Source organism: Onychostruthus taczanowskii, unplaced genomic scaffold (genome assembly GCF_017590055.1).
Source record: "Onychostruthus taczanowskii isolate IOZ18803 unplaced genomic scaffold, ASM1759005v1 scaffold25, whole genome shotgun sequence".
In the NCBI taxonomy this organism is placed as follows: Eukaryota; Metazoa; Chordata; class Aves; order Passeriformes; family Passeridae; genus Onychostruthus; species Onychostruthus taczanowskii.
The window spans coordinates 773263-795781 of NW_024499796.1; the positions used below are offsets into that span (position 1 = coordinate 773263).

The window sequence follows — 22519 nt, forward strand, 5'->3', positions numbered from 1 at the left end:
TGAAAGAGAAGTCATTGTATGAATATTCTGTAAAAAAAAATGTGTTCAAAAATTCAAATGATGCAGTTGTGCAAAGCCGAACGTGGTTGTTGGTGGTGGTTTGGTTTGTTTTCCAAAGTAAAACAGGCTAAAAAACAAAAAGGAAACTGGAAGAAAAAGAAAAGTAAAAAAAAAAAATACAAAGGAAAAGAAAGGGAGGAAGCAAAGCGTTAGTGCCATGATGTCGTCGGGTCGGGATGAACTCAAAGAGAAACAGAACTGAAAAATGTAGGCGTTGGAGTTAGCGAGTCGGACCTGGTTGGCGCAGGCTGGGAGCACCAGCCGCCATGGTGCGGGGGCCGCGGGCCGGGGGGCCCGGCCGCGCTCGGCGCCGGGCGCTGGCAACGAGTCCTCCCCAATTGCTTTCGTGCCAATGAGTGTGACCTTTCCGACGGGGGACGGAGTGACCAGGTCTGGCTCTGCTACCGCACGGGGGTAACCAAAATGTATCCCGCTGGTGCGTAGAGCATGCTCGGGGATACATTTGCTCCTCCTTCTCAGTTCTCTCTTTTGCGGACATGCACAAACGGAAAGGAAAGCAAGATGAATGGAATGAAATGTCTTTTTCTTCCATGGCATCTCAGGAAATAGCCATGGCAAAACTGTGATCCCAAAAACCATTATTTTTGTTTGTTTGTTTTAACAAATAAATCTTTCCACTTGCCTACCTTCTAGCAATGTACCAGATACTAGTGCTCTGACGTTTCCTCCTGTGGAAAAGTCTTACAATGTCAAACGGCTCTTTACCATGAGGCTGTTTACCCCCACAGGGCAGCATGCTTTGCTCACAGTCCCACAGACTCTGCCCAAGGACCCAGTGCAGTATTTTCTAGAAGGTTGGCAAGTGAAAAATGGCAGTGCGACTAGTGTGCTCTGTCCCAGCAGCCTTAACCCCCTCGGTGCTGCTGCTTTTTGGAAGCAAAGGAAAAAAAAAGGAAAAAAAGGAGAAAAAAAATTGAGAAATGGCTTTTCCGAGACTCTTTCCGGTGAACTGAACCCATCGAGCTCTCAGGATGCAGCAGCCCGGCCTCGTTCTCCCCTCGCTGCTCTCGGGCAGCCCCCCCGCAGCCCCAGCCAGCGCTGCTCCCTGGGGCCCCGCCGGGCTCCTCACGGGGTCCCCGAGCCTCCTTCTCTCTCTTTGCCTTGCTGGCTCTGCTCCGAGCAGTGTCCTTTAGCCACCTAAAGGAGCTCTTGCTCTTTGAACGCCGCTGTGCTTCCCCAAGGGAAAAATCAGCCCGGGCAACTCAGACAGAGCCTCCAGCTGCCCTACACTGGGGTCAGGGGCACTGTGGGGCTCAGCCCCAAAAGCAGCAGGGGAAGGGAATTGTGAGGCTGGTGGCCCACGGATGTGCCCATGGCTCAGTGTCACTGCCAGGCACCTCTGACCCTCCCGGACTTCCCTGCCTGAGCGGCACAGAGATGTTCCAGGAGCAGGAGAAACCTGGGAGAGCAACAGCCCCGTAAAAGGAGACCAAGGGAGGCTTGGCACTGACAGGGACCGGCACTGCTGGCTCCTGTGTGGGGAGATGTCCTTGTCTCCAAAGGACAAGAGCACGCACCACCTCTTTTTGGAGTTGGTCCTGGGTGTGGCAAGGGCTATCACACTGCTGCAGAGCAGGCAGGGAAGGGGAGGTGACGGAAACTATCCCTGGAGCATTCCTCCACCTGAGCACTGGGCAGGGATGGCAGCAGGCTGACCTTCCCATCTGCTGGTGAGCGCGGCTGGAGCCGGGCAGCAGGGCAGAACCTGCAAGGAGCCATGTGACACTGCCTGCTCAGCCAGGCAAGGTGTGGCTCTGGCACGTGGTCCCCAGCAGGGCAAAGTCCCAATCCCGAGCCTGGCCCAAACACTGGGGGTGTTTGGGCCAGGCCTCTGCCCTGTTAGAGCTTTTCTGGGAGAAACACCATCAGGCAGGGGCAGCTCCCGGGGAAAAGGCAGGACATTACCCTACAGTTTAACAGGCACCGAGTTAACCCAGCTGGAGCTACGGGGGATGGGGGACAGAGGGCCCCATGCTAATCCACAGCTCTGCATTCACTGATTTGGTGAAGGAATGGAAAACGCACCTGGTGGAGATTTGCTCTAAAAACGGTTTGTCCTACCTGCAGGTTTTTCCTCCACACATTAACGGCCGCAAACGCCAGCTGCATCTGCTTCCTCCGCGCGTCCTTATGCCTTTTGTAAGCTATCTCTATGAATATTAAAAATATCCCGGCAACAATACCTCCAGCCACCAGCATAAACACACCTGAAATAAGCAGGAAAGTTACAGGGGGCAGTGGAATTGCAACACGACCCCTCATTTCTTCTGCATCATGCTCAGCGATGGGAGCATCTGCCAACCCGGGGTCCCCCCACCATCTCCCCGCAGTCCTGGAGGGCCGGGAGGGGAACACAGCCTGGGCACCTGAGGGGTGTCAGTGCCAGCTCTGCAGGGCACGGGGCACTGAGCTGCAGCGATGCTGGGGACAGGCACGGCAAGCCCCAGAGCAGACCCCATCCCCAGGACCATGGTCTATTTGCACTAGAACCCAGCTCATCAGGAAGCACAGCCATGCCAGAGTTCTGTGCTGTCTTTGGATGCCTGCAACCCTTGGGGCTGACATTTCTGGAGCAGTGTCTGAGGGGATGGAGCAAAATACCCCTTTTCTCCATTGCCTGTAACTGGCCAGCAGTGCTGGTGAGGACGGGGTCCCATCCCACACCCCTCATCCCTCATCACTGCATTGTCTGGCTGTAGGACCAGCAGCACCACCTCAGTGCAAAGGGAGAGCCTGTCTCAGGCTTCTCACAGTCTTTGCAAGATGAAACCCCTCTATATCAATTATCCTTGTTCTGGCCCTGCCCAGGGCTCCTCAGGACTGGGGGGCTGCCCCTTGCCTCCAGCCCCCTGCTGCAGCAGGGTTCTCTCTCGCCTCTGCCGAGGTGCTGTTCTCCTCTCTGCACTGATGCCAGCTCTGATGGCACTGTGACAGCCACAGTTTGGCCAGGGCAGAGGGAGGGCAGCCTTGCTCACACTACAGCCCCACTGGCAAGAAGGCACCCAGGGAAGGTGGGGGGAGCTTTGTGTAACTGTTCTGAGCAAGGTGGAAATGGAGCCCACCTCAGCAGCCTCCCAGCACTAGGAAAGCACAAACCCAGAAGCAGCAGAGATTTGGCCTGAGAGGAGAGCCCCGGGGAGGATGTCTTGAGCAAAAGCAGGCTACCCAGCGAAGGGGGAGAAAGAGGTTTGCAGAACAAACCTGCCATATTTTCAAAGGTGAGTGTTGCTGGGGCATTGCTACGGGAATCACACTCTTGATACCTCACCCAAGTCTTGTCCAAATCCTCCATGAAGCCGTTCTCGTGGGACCTGGAAGCACAAGGAGACAGGACAGGGTAGTCACTGGGGACCAGCCACAGGCAGCTGGGGCACACACTCTTTGTGCCTTCGTGCCCTCCATCCTCGGGCTCTGTGCTTGCCTGCAGCCTCCTAGCACAGGAAGCAGGGATGTCCTGGCTGTGTGTGTGCACACCTGTGCCCATGTGGCCTTTGCACAGAGTGTGTGTGGGCTGTCTGCAGGGGCTGCCAGCACTGCATGGGCACACTCAGCACAGTGCAGTGCTGTGAGCAGGCAACCACAGCTCCCCACTGCCACTGCCCCTGCAGCAGCTCTGGGGCAGTGCCTGCTGCCAAAAGAGCCATGTGTCAGCCATGGGGAAGGTGTGCTCCCAAGGAAGGATGGAGCTGTCAGTGTTCCAAGAGCTCTTGGAGAAGGCTGCAGGGAGTGGACATGAACCACATCTACCAGTTCCCTCCTGCACGCTTCCTCTGCCTGCCAGGGCCACTTAGAGCCCAGGCAATGATGGAGCCCAGTCCTTTCTGGTGACCCCCAGCACCCTCTAGGTCAGGGCACTGCTGCCTGGCAGCTCCCTGCAGTGCACAGTGAGGGCTGGGACACCCCAGCAGCTCGGTGTCACAGCTGAGTGTCACAGCTCAGTGTCACAGCCTGGGAGGACACAAGCTGTGTCCTCACAGTACCTGCCTGAACAGCTCGTGGGGATGGAGTGGGCACAGAGCACGCATTCCACCAGAGGCTCCCTGCACTTTCCTCCCTCTTGTTCCTGGTACACCCCCACCTTCCTGGGCCATCTGTAGCCCTGGGCTTTCCCAACCTCTCCCAGGAGGGTGGCCGGGGAGGACTCCTGTGGCCCCTTCAGGCTTCTCAAGTGGTGGTCCCAAATCCCACCTGTCCTGCTGCCACCCATCACCATGTTAAGATCATCCCATAGACAGGGTCCATGGCTCCCTGGGTCTTGCCCATCTTCCACATCCTGACCATTCTCCCTTAGGCCTTTCACCTCTGCATCTTGGGCAGGACCCTGGTGGCTCCTGACCCTGTCTCTCCTAAAATGAATCTCCCAGGACTCCCTCCCTTCACTTGCTCCTTCCCTGCTGCCTGTTTCTCCATCATGACATTTCTCTGTCAGCAACAATTGTGGCATTGCCAAAGTAATTCAAGGAAATCCCTTTTCACCCATGATACCAGGCTGACTGTGACACCCCACATTGCAGGTTAGTGCTGGTGTAAAAGCCTTGGACTCAGACATATCCCCGTCTAACAGAAGTAGCCAGAGTTGAAAGAAAAAAGCCCTGCATGACCAATTCAGGGCAGTGCAATGTTGATGGACAGGCTGAGCCCTGAGGGAGGAGCGGGGCGATGGCAGCACTCACACCCTGCTCACACAGACCTGCGCTGGACAGCCCCCCTCCTCTCTGCCCGCTTTGCCTACACCCCTGGCTGGCCATGACTCTGCTCCCTGCCCTGCTCTGCCCTCCCTCCAGCTCCCTGCTGCTTCCCCAGCCCTGTGAGCCAGACCTGAGGCTATTGGTGCCCACCCCAGTCACTCAATGTCCCTTTGTCAGGATGGAAGGGCAGCTCCCAGCGCCCCTGTCCCTCTGTCCCTGCAGAGGTCTGGCGGGTGCCTGGCAGTGCCTGGCACGAGCAGCATTTGAGGCAAGCCCCACGCCAAGAGCCATGTACAGACTTGAGGATGGCCAGGGAGACGTTCTGCTTCCAGGGGCTGTCCTTGCGCATCCCGATCCCGAAGCCGGAGCGGAAGAAGAGCTCCCCCGTGGTCACCAGGTCGCACTTCTGGGAGGCCTCAAACTCCAGCACCGCCGAGTCCCAGATGAAGGCGTGGAGCTTGCTGGACACAGAGGAGGATAGATGGGTCAGGTTGGGCAGCCCAGCTTGTCTGCAGCCTCCATGGGAGCAGCGAGGGTGCTCCCAGTCCTAACTTAAACAGTGAAGCCACCCAGCCCTGCACTGAAAGAAGAAAAGAGGCCAGAAATGGCGGCCATGGCCAGGGCTCTCACTGTGCCACCCCCACGCAGACCTTGTGCTCTCCACCGAGACCTGGGATGCACCAGCACTGGGCAGATCCCACCCAGCCCCAGTTGGGAGGTCCCACCAGCCAGGCCTTGGCTGCAGCTCCCTCCAGCTTTGCCCTGCTTGCTCTACCTGGCTGCAGCTCCCTGAGGCCCTTCCCAGCGTGGCCAGGCAAGGTGCTGGCCCTACTCACTTGTCCCTCACTGCCTGGATGGCTTCGGCAGCGCTCTCGTAGTTGTGCTTCTCCATGTGCCTGTACATGGTGCTCAGCTCCACCTGCCGTCGGAAGTAGATGTCCACAGAGCTCTGCTTCACTGTGGCGTAGATGAATTTATCCGAGGGGTTGCGCAGCTGAAAGGCAAGGGCGGGGCTCCAATGTTTTCTTTCACCAGCAAAACTTTCTCACCCCAAAGCTGTTTCCAATCTCCCATCTCCTTCAGGGACCTGTTCCCTACAGAAGACCTTGATCTCCTCAGAGGATGCCACAGGGCAGTGAATGCTCTGGGACCGTGGTGCTGGGGCAGGGGATGCTATGGGACAGGGACACGGCGGCACTGAGGGTGCAGGAGGCTGTGGATGCCATGGGTCTGGCAGTGCTGTGGGCAGGGCACGCAGCAGGGTGTGGGATGCTGTGGGTCTGTGCTGCTGCAGGGCACATTCCTGCATGCCCGGGCTGATGAGCCGTGGCTGTGCCCTTGCCAGAGCAGGAAATGGATTTGAGGCATGTGGAGAGTATTGACTGCACCGCAGGGAAGATTTCATTAGTTATAACTCATCCATAATGAATTGCTTCCTCGTTGGTCAGAGGAGGCTCTCCAGGAACTGGCAGGCACTTTGACTGCAGACAGGCTATTTCTGGACAGGTTGTTTTCCTGCTGATCCCTGCCCATGTCTGTCCATTTCCACCCAGGGCAAGGGCTCAGACTCATCAGCACCAGCCCAGGCAAAGCTCCCTGGGTCTGGGTCCCATCACAGGTCACAGCCGTGGTGAATCAGGGCTCTGGGAGCCACAAGCCATGTTATATGGCCCAGGGAAGGGGAAAGCAAGTGAGGGGTCGTTACCCGGGGGTCGTTAATGCCTGTGATCCTCTCCTCAGGTCGGTCTAACACCAGGAAGGCTGCCAGGTTGGCAGTGTATGAAGCCACAATGATCATAGCAAAGCCAGCCCACACCATGCCAAGGATACGGGCAGAGAAACTCCGGGGAGCACCTGTAGGGAGAGAGGAGAGATCAGAGCAGCACCATGAGGGCTTGGCTTGGCTGCCAAAGTTGTGTCAATCCACATGAGCCCAATGGCAGCTGCAGATGTGCACCATCTATCTGCTCTGCCAGCAGCTGTGCAAGGAGCCTCTGCACTGCCCAAACCAAAAAAACCTCCAGCTCCTTCCATGCACACAGGGCATGCTGTGTGTCACCCTGAGAGGGCGGGTAACCCTGGGCAGGGCATCCAGCCCAAGTTTCCCTGCCCTGTTCCCATCCTGTGCTGGGGCTGGCAGGAAGCCCTGACAACTGTCACAAACGTGCAACACTCAGCACCACCAAATCTCCTACCAGCCTGCTCCACGAAGGGCTCAGGGAATGAGGATCCACAGGGACCATGTGAGAGGGGAAGGCTGTGGAAGAGGGCAGGGGCTTCCCCCCAGCCTGCCCAGCTCAGAGCCTGGGCTGCAGGGCAGAGCAGTCCTGCCGTGAGCTGTGACTCACCTTCTCCAATGCCAGAGTTCAGCAGGACCCCCCAGGAGAACCACATGGCTGAGGAGAGAGTCAGGGCATCTTCCTCCTCCTCCTCACTGTTTACTTTGAACCGGCCAAATGGGCTGGAAAACAAAATGAAGAACCCTTCTCATTCCTTCACCCTGATTCCCAGGGCTCCCCACTGTGCCTCACGTGTCCTGGTGCAGCCTGTGTCACCCATTCCTGTACTGTGCCTGGTCCCAGGCAGCTCTTCCCTGCTCTGTCCCACTGCCTGGCACATTCCCCGTGCTGACCTGCAGCCCTGCCTGGCTCACACTGGTACTGGTCCCATCACACTCTCTCCAGACCAGAAAGATCATCTGATCCTGGCCAGCTCAAGCCTCTCCCACTGCAGCACAGAGAGCTCCCTGCAGATTAGCCATCAAAGCCTCTGGGCACAGGGCTGAGGCAGGGACAGGTGCCCTCGGAGGAGCTGCCACAGGGCCAAGGAAGGCCAAGAGGAAATTCTCAGAGCCCAGAAGCTGACAGTCCCCTTGGTCAGGTATCTGTCCAGCACCTGGTCTGACAGGTGTTTTCCCACATCTCCGCATGCTGGGTACCCTGTCAGCACCTGGTCTGACAGGTGTTTTCCCACATCTCCGCATGCTGGGTACCCCACATATCCATATCCCTTAGCTTAGGCAGCCAGAGGGGCCAGGAGCCTCAGCCCAGGGCTGGTGGGGCAGAGCAGATGGGTTAAGTCCCTGTGTGAGCCCCCAAAGGGCTGCAAGACTTGCCCAAGCAAGGAACCCAGGGGACAGTTACCAGAAGCACCTCCCTGTCCCCTCCAGATCCCAAGTGGCCCAAAGTACACTCACCTGAATCGGTCTAAGAGGTACAACATCACTGCCACCACATGCACAGACAGCCCCACCAGCAGCCAGAGTGTGCTCTGGAAGGGCTGCATGAACGAGTCCAGGGTGCTGCGGGGGATTTCCTGCACACAGGAGAGAGGGGAACAGCGCTGGCACCCCCCACTGCACCCTGCCTGCCTGGAGGGACCCACCAGGCCCTGCCCTGTCCCAAGCTCCTGCTGCTCAGGAAGGGTCAGGTTGGTGCAGACAAGAGCCTGCATTAAAACCAGCAGCCTGGAGCCTGGAATTTGCAGGGGCTGCACTAAGCAGTCTGGGGAACGGGAACCTCCCATGTTCTACAAAACCTCCCACCCAGACCATACCTTCTTCACGAGGATGGTGAGGCCCTGGTACTTGAAGGGCTTGGAGAACTCAATGTACTGAGCCCGCTCGTTGTTGATGGTGAGGGGAGCCACAATCATGTCAGCCTGGCCGCTCAGCAGCTCCCCCATCATCCCGTTCCACTCCTTCTTGTTGCTGTTGTTCACCTGCCAGGAAGCCAAGGCTGGGTCAGACCCCTGCCCTGACACACATCCCCCACCAGCCAGGACCCTGCACTTTTTAGGAATCGTGCATTGCCCTTCCACCCCACCCTGCTCAGGAGAAGGGCGTGGGGGTGTTTCAACACACAATACAGGCAAAGAAAGATCACAGGCTGCCCAAACTCACCCGCTCTTGGGTACCAAATTTACCATCAGCCACCAGGTGGACCTCGTAGGTGAAGTTCATCACGCCTGCCAGGCGGATGAGCAGGTCGATGCAGAAGCCGTAGCAGCACAGAGCCACGGTGGGACGGCCTGGGGGAGGGACAGAAGGGGCATGAGGGGGGACAGCCCCAGCCAGGGACCCCACACAGCATCCGTGCCTGTCCCCAGGGAGAGCAGCCACCCCACGGCTCTGGCTCCATGTGGGATGTAACCACGTTTTCCTTCAGGGCCATCTGTCTGGCTGCCCTCTCACACTACCTCCAGCACTGTGGGAGTGGGCAGGCTGGGGACAAAGGGGTCCTGTTCCTTTGCCATGTCCCAGTGAGGTGGGCTGAGAGGGGGTGCTGCCCACCCACTGCAGGCCAAGGAGAGGGCTCAGTGCATGTGCTGGAGCAATCCTGACATGAGTCCAGCAGGCTAAACACAGCCCAGGACACAACTGGGGGGGATGTTGTGCACAGGAAGGTGTGATGAGCCAAGGGGATGCGCTTCAGGTGGATTTGGGCAAGTCTGGTATTGCTGAGCAGCTCCCACCCCACACCAGGTGCTCACTCCTGATCCTGACCCAGTCTCTGTGACAGTTTGAAACTGGTGCTGTGTCAGTGCAGCATGTGTTAACGTGCCTCAGGGTCCTTGCTGCTGCTGGAGATCAAGGCAGAGAGAACTGGAACGTGTCAGGAGACAGAAATTCAGGATGCAATCCCTCAAAGCAGCCCTGGCACCCATCCAGAAGAGACAGTGGGAAAGAGTCTGTTGGGCTCAAACCCCTGGATCCCAGGACCCAACTTGTGCACAGCACTGCTGTGAGGCTGAGCTGATGGAGGGCGTGTCTGGGGGCCAGCTGGGCTGTCATCTCTCTGTGCCTTATCCTCTGGGCCTCCTGTATGACTGAGCACCCTCCCTCGAACCCCTTTTTGGAATGCCAATCCCCCACCCCCCAGACTGAGTTACCTGGGATGGTCTCATTTGGTCCAGTGCAGAAGACCTTTTTGACAGGATCTCCATTGATGGTGAATTCTTCCCTGCACGTCCCATCTGCCTGAGTGGGCTTCACATACACAAAGGGCTCTTGGTGGATGGTCACAATCTGTGAGGTGAAGCACAAACACCCTCTGGTCTGGGTTTTCCTTCAGAGCTACATTCCCATGCTGGGAGCTGGGCTGCCCTCCCCACACAAGTCGTGGTGCCCTCCCCAGCTGCCATCTCGGCCCAGCAGCAGGACCTGGCTTTGGCATGTGAAATCAGAGAATCCTCTAGGCTGGAAAAGACCTTTAAGATCGTGAAATCCAACTGTTAACACAGCATTGCCAAGAACACCGAGAATATTTTCTTTCCCTGCACCCAAGGTGAGGAGTGTCCTCCTTCATGTGGCACTTTCAGATGAGCCTCAAAATCTCTTTCCCTAGCAAGAGACTGATGGGAGACACAGCCAGGACTGGAAAGGGGTTCTAGGCAGTGCCCCAAATTAATGCAGGTGTTTCAGTCCTGCCATAGACTTTCAGTAAAGCAGTAATCACAACACACCCATAGCACCTCTGTGGGGACAACGCTGCCAGTGGGAATGGGACAAATTTGCTGGACAAATGAGCAGTACAACAAATGAATGGTCAAACTGGTAAGATCAACCTGGCCAGGGTCCAGTCACTAAAGTAGGATCCAGTCACTAAAGGGCCTGCTGAGTGACACTTAGAGGAAGAGCATGAGAAACAAAGCAAGTCTGGAGGGACCTTCTGCCAGTGTTACCTCCAGCTTCTGGCCATCAGCTCCTCAGGGATTTCCTGAGCTCAGCCTTGCAGCCACCAATCTGCCCATCCTCCACAAGAGGTTTTAATCTCCTTTTGAATCTTTCCCCCTGGTCTCTGCACTGTTTAACAGAGCTGAACCATGCCTTGGCCAAAGGAGCCCATTCTTGTATTTCTTGCAAACCTCTGACAGGTGTCCTCTGGCTCCCATGAGAAATGGTGAGCGCCTTGTTCTTCCACCTTTCTGTGCTGTTTTCTCTCATATCTACTTCCCACCTGTCTCTTTCCAAACCCAAGGATGCCTGCTGCCCTATCTAGATTGTCTCCAGCTGAAAGTTGTGCCCTGGAACACGCTCCAGTACCTTCTCTATTTCTTTCCCATATCCTCTTCTGGCCTTGCACATGCTGCTGCCAGCTACACAGAGGTAAGAGGCAGATGAAGTCACTGCCTGGCATGCAGAGATCAGAGAAACTCTGCCCTTAATGCCATTTGCTCTTACCTTCAACTTGGTTGACATCTGATAGCCTTGAGGTTTCTCAGTTTCCCCGCCTGGCCAGATGATCTTCCTGTCGTTGGTCAGGACCTGAGATGGATCCCAGAGGAGCAGATGGACATGAGGCCAAGGTGGACACCCCAGTGCCAACCCCTCCCCACCCCGGCCAGGCCTGCACGTACATTGCTGCCGTTGTAAATCCCAACCTGGACCAGTTTCCGGTTCTGCAGGTTCATGATGCTGTAGTTGGCAAACTTCCTGTCCCCGTCCTCGTTGAACTCCACCCGGCCGGTGACACCCTCTGAATACTTGGAGGACATCAACACCCTGTAGAGAGAGAGAAACACAGCTGGGACAACCTAGAACACCTGCTGTGCTGTTGACATGCCTCACAAGGCACCAGAAAGGCAAATGCTTCCTCTCAGTTACCTGCCATAAGCTCACTACCCTGTACAAGTCCAGCCAGAGCTACCCATGGTCTGTTCATAGACCTGTGGTCATCCCCTCCTGGTGGATGGGATCAGTTTCCCAAATGTGCTCTGCCAAATCTGCTGCCATTGCCCCTTGTTCTCCACCAGATCAGTCCCACTTCCCTTTGGAATGATCTGTCCCACAGCACCCAAGGACACTTTCCTCTGGGGCTCCCTGGGAGGTGTGCCCATTGCTACAGCTTTGGTACTGTGCCTGGCATCTGCCCATCCCAGCCTGGCTAGAGGCTCAGGCACACACAAACACCACCAAGGAGAGAACCAGCCCCCAAACCCTGGAAAGGTGACAGTGGAGACACACAGGGATTGGCTGAGCCCCTTGTGACGAGCAGCTTTGACTCGCTCATGCCAGACTGTCACTGCAGGGAATGCCAGAAATGCCTCTAAAACCATCTCCAGGCCTTACAGGTCTCATGCTCAACAGAACTCAAGTCTGCAGGGAGTGGCTGCTGCACCAAGGCCCAGCCCCTGTGGCCCCAGCAGCTGCAGTGATGCAGGGATTGGGGTCTGGAAGCGCATGCAGGACCTGCCGATCCCCCTGCCCTGGCAGCAGCACCCCATGGGCACATGCTCCCATCTGTGACACTCCAGCCTTCACATCCACAGCACCAGGGTTTGCTACAGCCAAGGACAACCTGTCCCATGCATGGACAGCTCCTGGCACCAAGCCCTGCTTGCAGCACTGGACACATGCCACAGCCCTTGGAATGTTCAGCAGGAAACATGACAGCAGCACTGAGGTAAAATGGGACAGAAATATCGCCCTCCCCTGACTGGGCAGAACTCCCCTCTCTCCCACCTCCACCCATGGAATTAGGCTCCAGACTGGAGGAGGCCATGCTCCCCAATCTTCTCCTCCTGGCGTCATTCCCTGCCCACACATCCCAGCTGTCTATGCATTGCCCAGGGTAGCATGGGTTGACATGGACTGAATTGGTGCCAGGCACCAGGATGATGTCTAAAGAGCCTGGAAAAACTGTGTGCCATCGCCTGAGCCTGTGTCTGGGAGAGTTTTCTAGGAGAGATGTAGAGATGTAGCCCACACATCCAAATCATGCAGGACAGTCCAGGCAGCCCTGTGTCACATGCTCCAAAGCTTTAGTGGCCCTAAACAAAGCCACCATGTCCTCCTGCACCTTTTCCACATGCTCCCACCTTTTCCAGCTCTCCCCCACCAGGTCCTCTGCTCTCTCCAGCAGGACCCTTTCCTCAATACCTCTTAAAAAGGGGTCCTGTCTTCCAGATGTTGGTGTTGCCCACGCAGCCCCGCGGTGGGTCTGTGATATTCTCCTTCTCAAACAAGTCGTGCACGGCCTGGGCCACCACGGCGACAGCGTCACTGATGTGGGCTGACTCGTTCTTGCCGTTGATGAGCTGCAAACCGATCACTCCTGCCGCGGCACAGGGGGAGGCGGGTCAGCATCCATGGCTGCTCCAGCGTCACTCCCATGCCCAGCTCTTGGGACAGCGAGCACGTGGCTAGGGGCTGAGGATCCCTCGGGTGCAGCAGGAAGGTGCCTGAGCTTCAGGCAGGAGCAGGCAGGGGCAGCGGGGCCGGGCTGGCACCCTGACACCCCGCGCTCCATGCCCAGGCCCTGCCCGAGCCTTCCCGGGTGACAGGCAGCTTGCGAAGCCGCAGTGGCACGGATCTGGGGCGCGGCAGCCCCAAGGTGGCCGAGGCCGGGTCCCCAGGCAGGGGGAGAGGGCGGAGAGCGGAGTGCGGGAGCAGCAGGGCACCGCGCCGCCCCAGCCCGAGGGGTCCCGGGAGGGCAGGGCCGCTCATCCCGGCTGCCTCGGCCTCTCCGGGGCTGGCTGCAGCGGCACGGCGCTCGGGAGGTGCCTACCGTCCGGGGCGTAGCGCAGGGCATTGCCCGAGATCTCCCGCTCCCCCACCAGCCACACGTAGCCCGAGCCCGTCATGTTGAGCATGGCTGCCGATCTGTACACCGTGGCCGCGTCATCCTCGCTGCAACGACACGAAGGGAACGGCCATGGGGCTCCTCGGCCAGACCCGAGGGTGCGGCAGTGCCGGGGGACACGCCACGCCGGGTGACTCTGCTGGGCAAGGCTAAATCCTCCATGCAGCGGGACCCTTGCTCTCAGCTTCAGCACCTGCCCGTCTGCCCAAAGGGCTGAGGCCGGGGCCATCAGGCCGCCCTCCTTCGCGGCGGGGCCAGCACCATCGTGAGCAGCGCGCTGGGCTGTCCCTGCCCGGGACACGGCTGCCGGGGGTGCTCCTTGCAAGGCTGTCAAACCCCAAATCCACCCTGACTCCAGCGCTGGGCAGCGTCGGGAGAGAGGAAATCCGAGCAGGGAGGGGAAGGGGCGGCAGGGCTCACCTGGCAGAGAGGATGATGACCCTGGCCTCCAGCTCCTTCGCCTCCAGCAGCAGCGCTGTCACATTTTTGGTCCCAGGGTCAAACTGAAGCACTTTCTCAGCCTGTGATGAGTGTGAGCAAAGCTGGTTAGTGAGTGAGCCCCAGGACTGGTGGTGAGAGCCATGCTATCTAGAAAAGGGTCAAGAGAATTCATTAAACTGCACAAAAGTCCGCTAAATAAGATTGGTTATAGTTATTTTTTTTCTTTTTCTTTCCTTTCTTTCTTTTCTTTCTTTCCTTCCTTCCTTCCTTTCTCTTTTAAGGTTTTGGCTTTTTGGTTGTTTTATTTATTATATTTTTTTTTTGCACTGTGCATGCAAACTGAAGTCAATCAAGACCCAAAAAGAGGCGTGCATTGTACAGGAAAGAGAAAAAGGCTTTGAAATGCAATTGAAAACTCAAACGAGTGTTGTTTTTCAAAAACATGGGAAATGAAAAAAACATATTGCACAGGGTTAACCTTTAGGAATCAAAGTGAGCAACTTACACCAAGGAACTGTTTCCTTTGGGGAGGAAAGGGGGTTGGTTCAACTTTTCAAAAAAAAAAAAAAAAAAAGAACTTGCAAGTTAATTACTGGTTCACATGCATGTTTCAAAAAGAAATCCTTCCAGGGTCAGCTGGCTACGTTTCCATTCTCAAGTCCAAACCAAACTATCTCAACATAAAAACGTGCTACCAAGGAACATAGTCATGGATATTTTTTTTCTTTCTTTTCTTTTCTTTTTTTCTCTTTCTCTTTTTTTTTTTCTTTTTTTTTTAATTTTTCTGTTGGCTGTGGCTATTTTTCATTTGCTAGTTAGGTTGGTGGGCGGCGTGCATTTCCATGCATATATACCTTGGGTCCTCGCTTGTTGTCATAGGAAAGTTGGTCGAGGTTTTCATAGTTCCTTTTTTTACTCTGATGAATAATGTGCACAGAGAAAATATGTAGACACAGAAGAATATTATAAACAGTTGAAAATGACGTGTAGTAAAGCAATCCAACATCCACCTCCTCCTCCACTGTTTGCTAAAGGGTCTCTATAACGCTGGAGCTCGCAAAAACCACTATCAGGAGGGATTGTGCCTCAGCTCTCACGGGAGCGTCACGGAGCAATCTGAGAGCAAAGCCTGAGTGGCACAGCTGGTGCGACGCAGTTGCATATTGCCTTGAGGGACTGGGGGATTCTTCAGCAAGGAATTTTTATCTTAAGCTCAGAAACAATCTAAGGGCCTAAGTGGTGGGGTTTCCATGGAATTACTGTGGAAGTAAAGGACAAAATGTTGTGTACGGAAAGTGCTGGATAAAGGCAAACTGTTACAGTTAAGAGTATTAGCATTGCTAGCATCACTATCAGCATTACAGTCCTGTCCACCCTCAGAGAGTCCACACAAAGTGAGGTGTCTCAGCTGAACCTCTCACCCCCTGAACGGAGGGAGCAGCTTCCTGAGCTCTGTTGACATCCAAAAGAGAAAGATAAAGTTCTCTAGGTCCCGTGCTGGCTCAAAGCGTGGCGATATGGAGCAATGGTGAACATGGGATGGCATTGCAGCTTTTACCTGGTCCCTGGATCAAAGGGCAGTCTCTGGGCCCGGGGCACCTCATGGCTCTGCAGCACATGGGTGGCCCTGGGAGGCGCAGCTGCCCGAGCCCAGGGCCCCCTAAGCTGGCCCTAAGCGTGGCTAGTGGGGCTCACTGCTTGGGGCTCTCCGTGCTGCTGCCTGGAGCATGCCAGCAGGGCTTGGGGCTGACCCCAGAGAGATCGGGCTGGAGCACGGACCCTGCTCCTCCCCTGCTCTGCTGCCTCAGCCGCTGGCGCTGCCTGGCCCCAGAGGAGCCCAGGGCAAGGCAGCCACTGCTGGAGGTTTCCTCTCGGGCAGGCAGCGTGCTGAGGGCCCACAGCCTTTGCTCAGAGCCCTGGCCCTGCAGCAGCCTGCACAGAGCCCTGGGACCTCTCGGGAGCAGCCACTGTCACAGGCCAGTCACAGCAAGCTGATGGTGCCTGCAGGAGAAGGGCTTGGCAGGTTTTGGTGGGACATAGTGTGACATCTTCTCCTTGACCCCGCCCCATCTGAGTGTCCCTGATCTGTGTACATGGGGTGTGGGACACAGCTCTACTCTCTTGTCCATTTTTCCAGAGCCTGATGGCAATGGATCCCTGCCAGGAGCCTGACCCTTTGCACCCCAGCACAGGGGTCCATGCTCCCAGGCTGCTCCTCAGACAGACAGATTGCTCTTCATTTTTTTTTCCAAACTAATTAGCTTGCCTTTTTCTGAGCATTCAGGCCAGTCTTTGGCAGGACATCTTGTCAGGTCTCCTTTCCATGCAGCTGTGTGACCTTTCCTTTCTTCCCCTTGGACGCAGACTGACAGGTTTTTCATTGTTTAAAGAAATTGGGCCCTGGCAAGAAAAAGTATGTGAAAAGGCAAAATCTGCTTGGAGCCCAGGTCTGCCTTCATTTCTGATGACTCCCACAGTGAGGATTTCTGCAGTGGCTTCTTCGTGGCTGCTGCTGGGCCTGCAGTGAGCCCTGGAGCAATGACTGCAAGGACACCAGAGATGCAGCAGGACAAGCAGGAATGTTCTCCAGTCAGGCAACGCTGGTCACTTCTCCCCAGGCACAGTCAATGTAGCCAAAAATTTGGTCATCCATGCTGCAGCCACCAACCAGAAATTCCTGGGATGTGCTGGCACTTCGACCCAGGCTGGTCAGCAGAGTCTTCAGTACAACAAGGCTGGCCCCTGGTCACCTCTCCCTGTCACTAGCCCTGTTTCCAGAATTACACTAGCAGTCCTCCTTTTCCCTTTTTTCCATGTGGTCCTGCAGCCTTCTCTGATCTTCACATTTCACACAGGGACTGACGAATCAGAAATTCCCTTTCCACCACGTGCTCCTGCTCAAAAATTTGCCACTTTCATGAAGGGCACTGTCCCACAGAAAGGCAGGCAGCACAGCAGGGACCTGCCACCTCTGACCCAGAGCTCTGGTTTCAGTGTCCAGCACTCCCTTCCAGCAGCCCCATGAACGAGCAGGGCTGTGCTGGGTGGAGCAGCTCCAGGCTGGGAGCTGCTGCAGACAGCCCCAGGAGAAGGCCAGCAGCATATGGGGCACTCCAGGCTAGCCAGCACGGCCTGGGTGCTGGGCTCAGGGTGCTGCTGGAGGTGCAGAACCCACACGGTGGTGCCTGGATGGCACATGGGGCTGGCACAGACCCTGGGGGCAAAGCCATGCCCCAAACCAAGAGCCCAGATGGCAGATGAGTCTCTGACCCTGAGCAGGTCCTCCGTGTCCTCAGGGACTGTGGTCTAAGCCTTGAAGAGGTCGAGATCATGTCTCCTGACTGCTCCCTCCCCAGGGCCCAGGCTGCCCTTGGAGAGGCTGGGGAGGGCCCATGGTACAAGTTCATGGCATGAAAAGAGCCAGCATATCAGTGATCAGAAGAGAGATTGGAGAGAAGAGGTGGAGGAAGACAGGAAAGCCCCAACGGGGTATCTGCCACCTGCAAGACCAGTCAGACCAGTCTGCCTGACCTTTTGTCAAAGGAAAAAGAAACAAGATGCAGTGGAACACCCCAAAGAGAAGACAAGGTGACCTACTGGGACAGAGCAGGTGCCCCAGGCTGGAGAGTGGCTCGAGCATCTGCAGCAGCCCAGGGGCTGCCAGAGGACACCAAGACATGGTAGATGCAGTGCAAAATGGGGGAAGGTCTCAGGACAGACTCTCCCTCCCCATCCTTCAAGCTCTCATAGGCTTTCCTGCAGAGTGGGAAGTCTGAAGAAGAAATGCACCCTGTGCCTGGAAGCACCACATGGGGCAAATGGGAGTGGAGGCATGAGAGGGAACAGCAAAATGGGATGTACAGGAATTACAGGAAAACAGAAAGTGGAACTCAAAAGATGCAAGAGGAGGGAGAGAGACTGACAATGTCTCTCCCTGTATGCAGGGCATTGTGCTGGGAAGAGACTTTGGAGAAAAACACTGTCACCCAGTGGGAAGCTGCCTTTGGAGGCAGGAGGATCCCTCTGTGGCTGGTGGAACATCAGGGCTTGTGACAGCCTGGGGTGCAGCAAGGATGAAACTTCTTGAAAATCACCTCCATAATCAGGAGTCTGTTGGTCAGTGTGGCTTGTGCCAGCCTGCACCCCCGCAGCAGCTGTTCCTCCAGGGAGGTGATGCAGAGCAGTCACAGGATCCCATCTCAGCTCAGCCACCAACTCCAACCACAAGAAGCATCCATGGCCACATCTCAACAGCTGAGAGACTGCCAAAGGTCTAGCAGCTGCAGGTGGGGCTGCAAGGAGCAGGTTGGGGTCCCTGCCTGTGACCAGGAGGGAACATCCCCAAATGGGTGCCTGCCCTGATGCTGCTGGAGACTTGGATGAACTCAGGCTCTGCCCATCCGAAAGGGACCTCACCCTGCCCCAGGAGAGAGGACACGCTGAGACAGGAGGTGTTTCCTTGCCTTCCAGATTGCAGCCACACAGCTCCCTGTTCTCTCCTTCTCTGCTTGCCTTGAACACTTGTCCAGTCCCTTCCCTCCAGGCCGTGGCTCTGCGCTTTGTCCCCGCTCCTCGGGGCCCTGCCCTGCTCCCTCCCTGCTCCCGCTGGCCCTGAGAGCAGGAGCGAGGTCCCACACCCGGCCCTGCCATGCATGGGGTGTCAGGAAAGCAGCGTTTGGCATGTGCTTCGATGGAGATGGGAACGGGCCGAGAGCGCTACCGAGAGGATCATCAGAGCCCCGCTGCCCTGCCCCGCCCGGGCACTGAGCTGAGCCCCCGATGGCCAATTCAGAAGCTGCTTTTCGGGGTGGGCTTGGCACTGCTGGGTCTGCCTGGCCCCGGGGTGGCTGCAGTGGGGCAGGTGCTTCCCTAAACTGGTCCTCTCCTTGGGTGGGAAACTCGGGCAAGGCATTTGCAGAGCTCCAGGTTATCCTTCCCTTCATTTTGTAGTCGATTTACATGTAGGAGATTTTGACCATGGCAAAGCAAGTGAAATGAATAAAGTACAAAGTTCTGTCAGGTACTAGTCAGACACTGTTGATGCTTTAAGCATGTTAGCCATGTTACAATGGAAAGAAAAGGTGTTTTACATACAGAAATCTACATACATACAACAGCCCAAGACTTCTAGTTTCGTTGTTGTTGCTTAAACAAAGCTACAAGACAATGTTCAGGAACTGACCTTGGACTCTTTCTCCTCCAGGAGGGTCTCCAGCTTCTTCTGTGCAGCACGACCCTCGTGGTCGTCGCTGACTATCAGAATGACGTGGTTCCAGTTGAAGACTCTCATCATCTCAAACCAGACGTTGGCCTGGTGAGAGTAAGGTGGGACCGTGCGCAAAAAGGACAGGTGGATGCTCTGCAAGGAAGAACAAGAGCTGAACACAGACTGTGGGGGTGTCAGCCACGTCTGCAGGGACAGGGACAGGGACAGGGACAGAGACAGGGATCCATTCTGGGATGCACACCTTGAGCTAACCTCTAGGACCTGCATCCTTCCTTCTGGCTGGGAGCAAACCCTGGATATGACTTTGTACCTCTCTGTGGTTAAACCAGAGCATGGCAAAGGGGAGTTTCTGCTTTGTGGTCCATAAATGCACAAAGAAAAGCCTGTCGAGCCATGAATGACCAGCAGTGTTCAGTGCAAATATAGCCTTGCCTCTTGACCTTCTAAATAATGACCAGACAATGGACATCAAAAAGCAGAAGAATTCCCTTCAGAAGGCAAGAGGCAGGTACAGGCAGCTGTGTGTTCCTCATGTCCATGGCAGAAGTTCAAAGGCAGTTTTATAACATGGTCCCTGGCTGTTTCTAGGTCAGCCTGTTCTGCAGCAGCAGGCAGAGGAGGCAGCTCTGGACCCGTGCCCCAGCAAAGCTCTCTGGTTGGGTTAGAGACATCGTTATGGTTGGGTGATTGTGCAATAGCAATTCCAGCCTAATTAAGTACAGTGCTCTTAGGGGAGCAATCAGACCAAAAGCTGGAGCTGGCAGAAAGCTTTCAAACAAATGCAGCTTGTCCAAAAAGCCCTAGAGTCAAATATTAGGAAGTGAAAGTGCTCATGCTCAGCATGGACCCTACTTGACAGCCCAGCTATGTGCTGGAGGGAGGCAGGAGCCAGAACTGGAGAGGACAAAAATAAAGCACCATAATATTTCTTTCTCTAAGGCTGATATGGTGGTCTGAACCAAACAGGGCTTGTCCAGACCTGCTCATCCAGAGACCAGACCCAGAATGGGTCAGAAATGTCCTGAATGGGCCAAAGTAACACACACTGGGAAGGAAAAGGTGTCATGTTCCCCAAGGACACACACAGGAGGAACAGACCTGTGATAAATCCTCTTCCTCACACTCCACACAGTGATAATGTCAAACCAGACCATGAAACGTGTGGAAAAAGATGCAAACTCCCTGCTGTGCTCAGGGCTTCCTGCACAGGATCAGCAGTCCCTGCTCCTGCCCCAGCCCAGCACATGGGAACAGGGGAGCAGCAGAGCCACCACAGCACCGGGAACATTTCCTGAACTGAGACACTGAGGAGGAGGCTGGGTGTTTAACCAGAGGAGGAAACAAACCAGGAGAGCCCCAACAAGACTCTCAGAGTATGACTGATACAAACAGTACAGTTACAGGAAAAGCAGCTCACCCCACAAACCCATGGGATTGGGAAAAAGCCCCACAGGGACAAAGAATGGAAAAACAGCCATGGTGTCCACACTAACACAGTGTGCAAGATCTCTCTGAGGTCAGCAGAGATGCCCAGGAATTTCCAGGTCCAGCTGCACAGCCTGGGCCAGGGGCACACCACCTGGGTCTAAGCATTTATAATTTTCAACCCCTCAGCATTTTTAATTGCTTTAAGGAAATCCAGGGAAAGTGAAACTGGAAATGGGAAAAAAAATCGGAAGAGAGCAAAGAGCTGAAAAAATAACAGAAAAGCCAATATTAAAGAATTAAATCAGAGAAACATAGGTTAAAACATCTATAAAAATTCTTTCAATCCCTTTTTCAAATGAAAAAAAAAACTTTGAAATTTCTGTATATTGCATCAAATTACTTTCTAGCTTCCCAACCAGCTTGCAAAAATGGTGTTTAACCAATCATGGCTTTCTTAAGTATTATAAATACATAACACTGGGTTCAGAGGAAAAAAATACTGCAAAGTTGTTGGTGGGCAACTTGGTTTAACAGTCCAGGCAAATTTGCTTTCTGATGTGGTGTCAAAAAGGTCATGGACACACTCTGGTGGTATCTCAGCTCCTGGATCCCTGAACTGTGGTTTTCAAATAGGATAATGAAGAAAAATTCATGTCAAGTGCTGAGCTGAGATCTCAGGATGAGCACTTACGGTCTGGCACAGCTTTTGAAGCACCTGGGACTCCTGAGCATCTTTGCAAGGACCAAAGAATGGCAGAAAAATGAACAAAGTCCCCCAGAGGTTCACATGGCAGAGGCAGGTGAGGATCCATCTTGGTGTGATTTGATACCTCCCCCATCCCAGCACATGCAGTGACATCCCCCAGGTCCCTGTCACATCCCTCTGGAACTCAGCACAGAGCTCTGCTGGGCACGGGCACATGGGCTGCCCTGAAGAGGAAGCGGGGGGGCAGCGATTTGTGCACCCTAATTAGCCCATTTTTTTGCAGATAACTGTTAAAAAAGAGCAGTGGTTTTTAGCAGAGTCCCTGTGAGACAGGGGCACCGGTCATGGGCTCGCTCAGCTGCACCCGCTGTGCTCCTGGTGTGCTGCTCCAGCACTTGAACTCGGGCTGTCCTCACTCCCTCCCCTCGGATCAGGCCCTCAGCAAAAACTGCTCCTCACTACAAATCCACACTGGCCTTGTGGGGTGGTTTGTAGGATCCTCACCCCTCGCTCTGCTCTGTGTGCCTGGTGCCAGCCAGTGCTGCAGTGGGACCATGGCAATGGCTCACAGCACCCCCAAAGCTCCCTGCAGCCCACCCACACCTCAGTGCTCAACCCTGTGCTCCCCGCTTCATTCTAGTTCTGCAAAAGGGCAGCAAATACAGGCTGGGGTGAAATCCAGGGGCCCAAGCTCAGCAGGAACCCAGGGCTTGGAGCCAAAAAGCACGAGAATGAGCAGGGTTGGAGGGTGGGGATATGTCCTGTGAGGGTGGGCAGGCCCTGGCACAGGGTGCCCAGAGCAGCTGTGGCTGCCCCTGGATCCCTGGCAGTGCCCAAGGCCAGGCTGGATGGGGCTTGGAGTAACCTGGGACAGTGGAAGCTGTCCCTGCCATGGCAGGGGTGGCACTGGGTGGGCTTTAAGGTCCCTCCCATCCCAAACCAGGCTGGGATTCTGTGATGATTCTGTGTGGAGTCAGGACTTGACAACTGCAAATATCTGATGCAAGCCCATACAAAGAGGAGCTGTTTGAGCAGACGAGTGTGTGTGTGTGTGTGTGTGTGTGTGTGTGTGTGTGTGTGAAAGCACACACTGTACATGCACAGCTGTGAGCCCACACCTGCAGAAAGCACAGGACAGAAAGCACAGGAGTACTCCACTGCCTGCAGGGAACGTGCCTGGGTGCTGCAGTCCTGTGCACAGCCTGCAGCCGGCTCTGAGCTGGGGGAGAGCACTAGGGGTGCCTTGGCATGGGGGTTTTACCCACAGGGAAAAGGGCACGGCTGGGGGCCAGCAGGCAGTGCCTGTGTGCCCCATCAGGGCCTTGCAGAGCACCATGAGTGAAGGGTTTGTCTCCTGCCTGCCCAG

The 22519-nt window shown here is 55.5% G+C and overlaps 1 protein-coding gene across 5 annotated transcripts in view; it reads right to left on the reverse strand.

Annotated features, from left to right (window-relative positions):
- GRIN1 (glutamate ionotropic receptor NMDA type subunit 1) overlaps window positions 1–22519 on the reverse strand; it is a 37293-nt gene that overhangs the window by 6515 nt on the left and 8259 nt on the right. For 3 of the 5 annotated variants that reach the window (XM_041406745.1, XM_041406743.1, XM_041406741.1), the window contains exons 4-19: window positions 18975–19151; window positions 13772–13872; window positions 13277–13398; window positions 12649–12823; window positions 11127–11271; window positions 10951–11034; window positions 9660–9795; window positions 8671–8798; window positions 8325–8489; window positions 7966–8084; window positions 7118–7230; window positions 6475–6623; window positions 5606–5763; window positions 5069–5230; window positions 3283–3392; window positions 2143–2288 (exon numbers count right to left, since the gene is read on the reverse strand). In XM_041406745.1, the coding sequence (XP_041262679.1) occupies window positions 2143–2288; window positions 3283–3392; window positions 5069–5230; window positions 5606–5763; window positions 6475–6623; window positions 7118–7230; window positions 7966–8084; window positions 8325–8489; window positions 8671–8798; window positions 9660–9795; window positions 10951–11034; window positions 11127–11271; window positions 12649–12823; window positions 13277–13398; window positions 13772–13872; window positions 18975–19151 (2190 nt within the window). Of the gene's footprint in view, window positions 1–2142; window positions 2289–3282; window positions 3393–5068; window positions 5231–5605; window positions 5764–6474; window positions 6624–7117; window positions 7231–7965; window positions 8085–8324; window positions 8490–8670; window positions 8799–9659; window positions 9796–10950; window positions 11035–11126; window positions 11272–12648; window positions 12824–13276; window positions 13399–13771; window positions 13873–14646; window positions 14710–18974; window positions 19152–22519 lie in introns of all 5 variants that reach the window. The other 2 variants (XM_041406744.1, XM_041406742.1) reach the window with 1 other exon arrangement.